Source organism: Crocuta crocuta, unplaced genomic scaffold (assembly GCF_008692635.1).
Source record: "Crocuta crocuta isolate KB4526 unplaced genomic scaffold, BGI_CrCroc_1.0 scaffold53, whole genome shotgun sequence".
Classification (NCBI taxonomy): Eukaryota; Metazoa; Chordata; class Mammalia; order Carnivora; family Hyaenidae; genus Crocuta; species Crocuta crocuta.
In genome coordinates, this window is record NW_027529432.1 from 2,222,643 (window position 1) to 2,224,084 (window position 1,442).

General features: G+C 59.9%; 1 protein-coding gene across 1 annotated transcript in view; it reads left to right on the plus strand.

Annotated features, from left to right (window-relative positions):
• Positions 1–393: 393 nt before the first annotated feature.
• Positions 394–1,442, plus strand: part of SPDYC (speedy/RINGO cell cycle regulator family member C) — a 1,910-nt gene continuing 861 nt past the window's right edge. The window contains 3 exon segments of the mRNA XM_077759617.1: positions 394–535; positions 792–850; positions 1,321–1,442. The exon segment at positions 1,321–1,442 is cut by the window's right edge and continues 208 nt beyond it. Coding sequence (XP_077615743.1) covers positions 394–535; positions 792–850; positions 1,321–1,442 — 323 coding nt within the window.

Below are 1,442 nucleotides of genomic sequence, written 5' to 3' on the forward strand. Positions count from 1 at the left end.
AGTCTTGCCCGCTTCCACTCCTGTTTGCAAAATGGGTATTGGGGTGTACCCACCTTCCGGGGTTTAGCATTTAGCAGCTCCAGGGGTGCCTGCCGCTGCCATTCTTGCTCTCTGGCCGGGCCTGGGGGGCCCGGACGCGGTGCAGGAGCTGCAGCAAGTCGGCTGCTTTTCTGGCCTCCTCAGCTCACATGTACCCCAGTTTCTGTCTGCTCCGAGTGCCGCCCCCATCCCTATCTCCACGCCCGACTCCCCACCTTCTGGAGGCCCCCTGTCAGGCCAGCCTCGACTCCCTCCACTGGTGGGGGGGCAAGGGGGTCAGTGCTGAGTCCCCAGGCTACTTTCTCTACAGGCCATCCTGCCCCACCCCGCCCCACCCGCCCCCACCGCCATGAGATGAGCGACACTCAAGACTTTGCCACTTTCCCCGTGGTTGCCACCCAGGTGAAGCTGGGGGGCCGGAGCAGTCAGGGTGAGGGCAGCCCGGCTCTCCACCCGCGCCCACACCAGGAGCTCCAGGTCTTCCTCAGCCTTTTGGGTGAGTTCTGCGTGGGGGAGGGGGGGTGCCGTGGGGACCCAGTATGAGCCAGTGTGAGGGGTAGGACGTCACCTGCCCCGGGCAGGCATCTGAAATCTCTGTCCCTTCCCTTCCCCGGGGGACCCCAGGGGGAAGGGAGGGGCCGTGTCAGCAGGTGGACTGGGTAGAGGCTTGGGCTCTAGAACTTCCGGTGCCACTCTTGGCTTGTGGGGGGCTGGCCGTAACCCCAGTCCGTCATTTCTCTTCTCTCCTCCAGAGCACAGTTTCCTGCAGGAATTCCTTTCCAGAGATCCCTGTTTCCAGATTTCAGATAAGGTGAGGTGACCCGGGGAGTAGAAGCCAAGAGTCACGAGCGGCTTGAATGCTGCTCTTTCACGGTGTCTCCTGGTCTGATGGAGGGAGCACCTCCCTTTTAAATCCTTGTTTGTTTGTTTGTTTGTTTTTTAATTTTTGAAGTCTTATTTTTGAGAGGGACAGAGATTGTGAACAGGGGAGGGGCAGAGAGAGAGAGAGGAGAGAGAGAATCCCAAGTGACCTCTGCGCTGACAGTGCTTGAATGCAGGGCTCGAACCCAGGAAACCGTGAGATCATCACCTGAGCTGAAATCAAGAGTTCAGATGCTTAACCAACTGAGCCACCCAGGTGCCCCTAAATCCTTGTTTTCACCCCACGGCTCCCCCTGGGTTCTCTAACCCGCATCACAGCTTCCTTGGGTGCAAATGGGCCCCACATGGCGCCCTCTCCCTGTGCCTAGCTGTCACCTCTGCCCTCCTCTGTTTCTGCAGTATCTCCTGGCCATGGTGCTGGTCTACTTCCGGCGCGCCAACCTGAAGCTCAGCGAGTACACCCACAGCAACTTGTTCTTGGCACTGTGAGTGGCCAGGGCAGGGGGTGGGCGCCCCTGGCA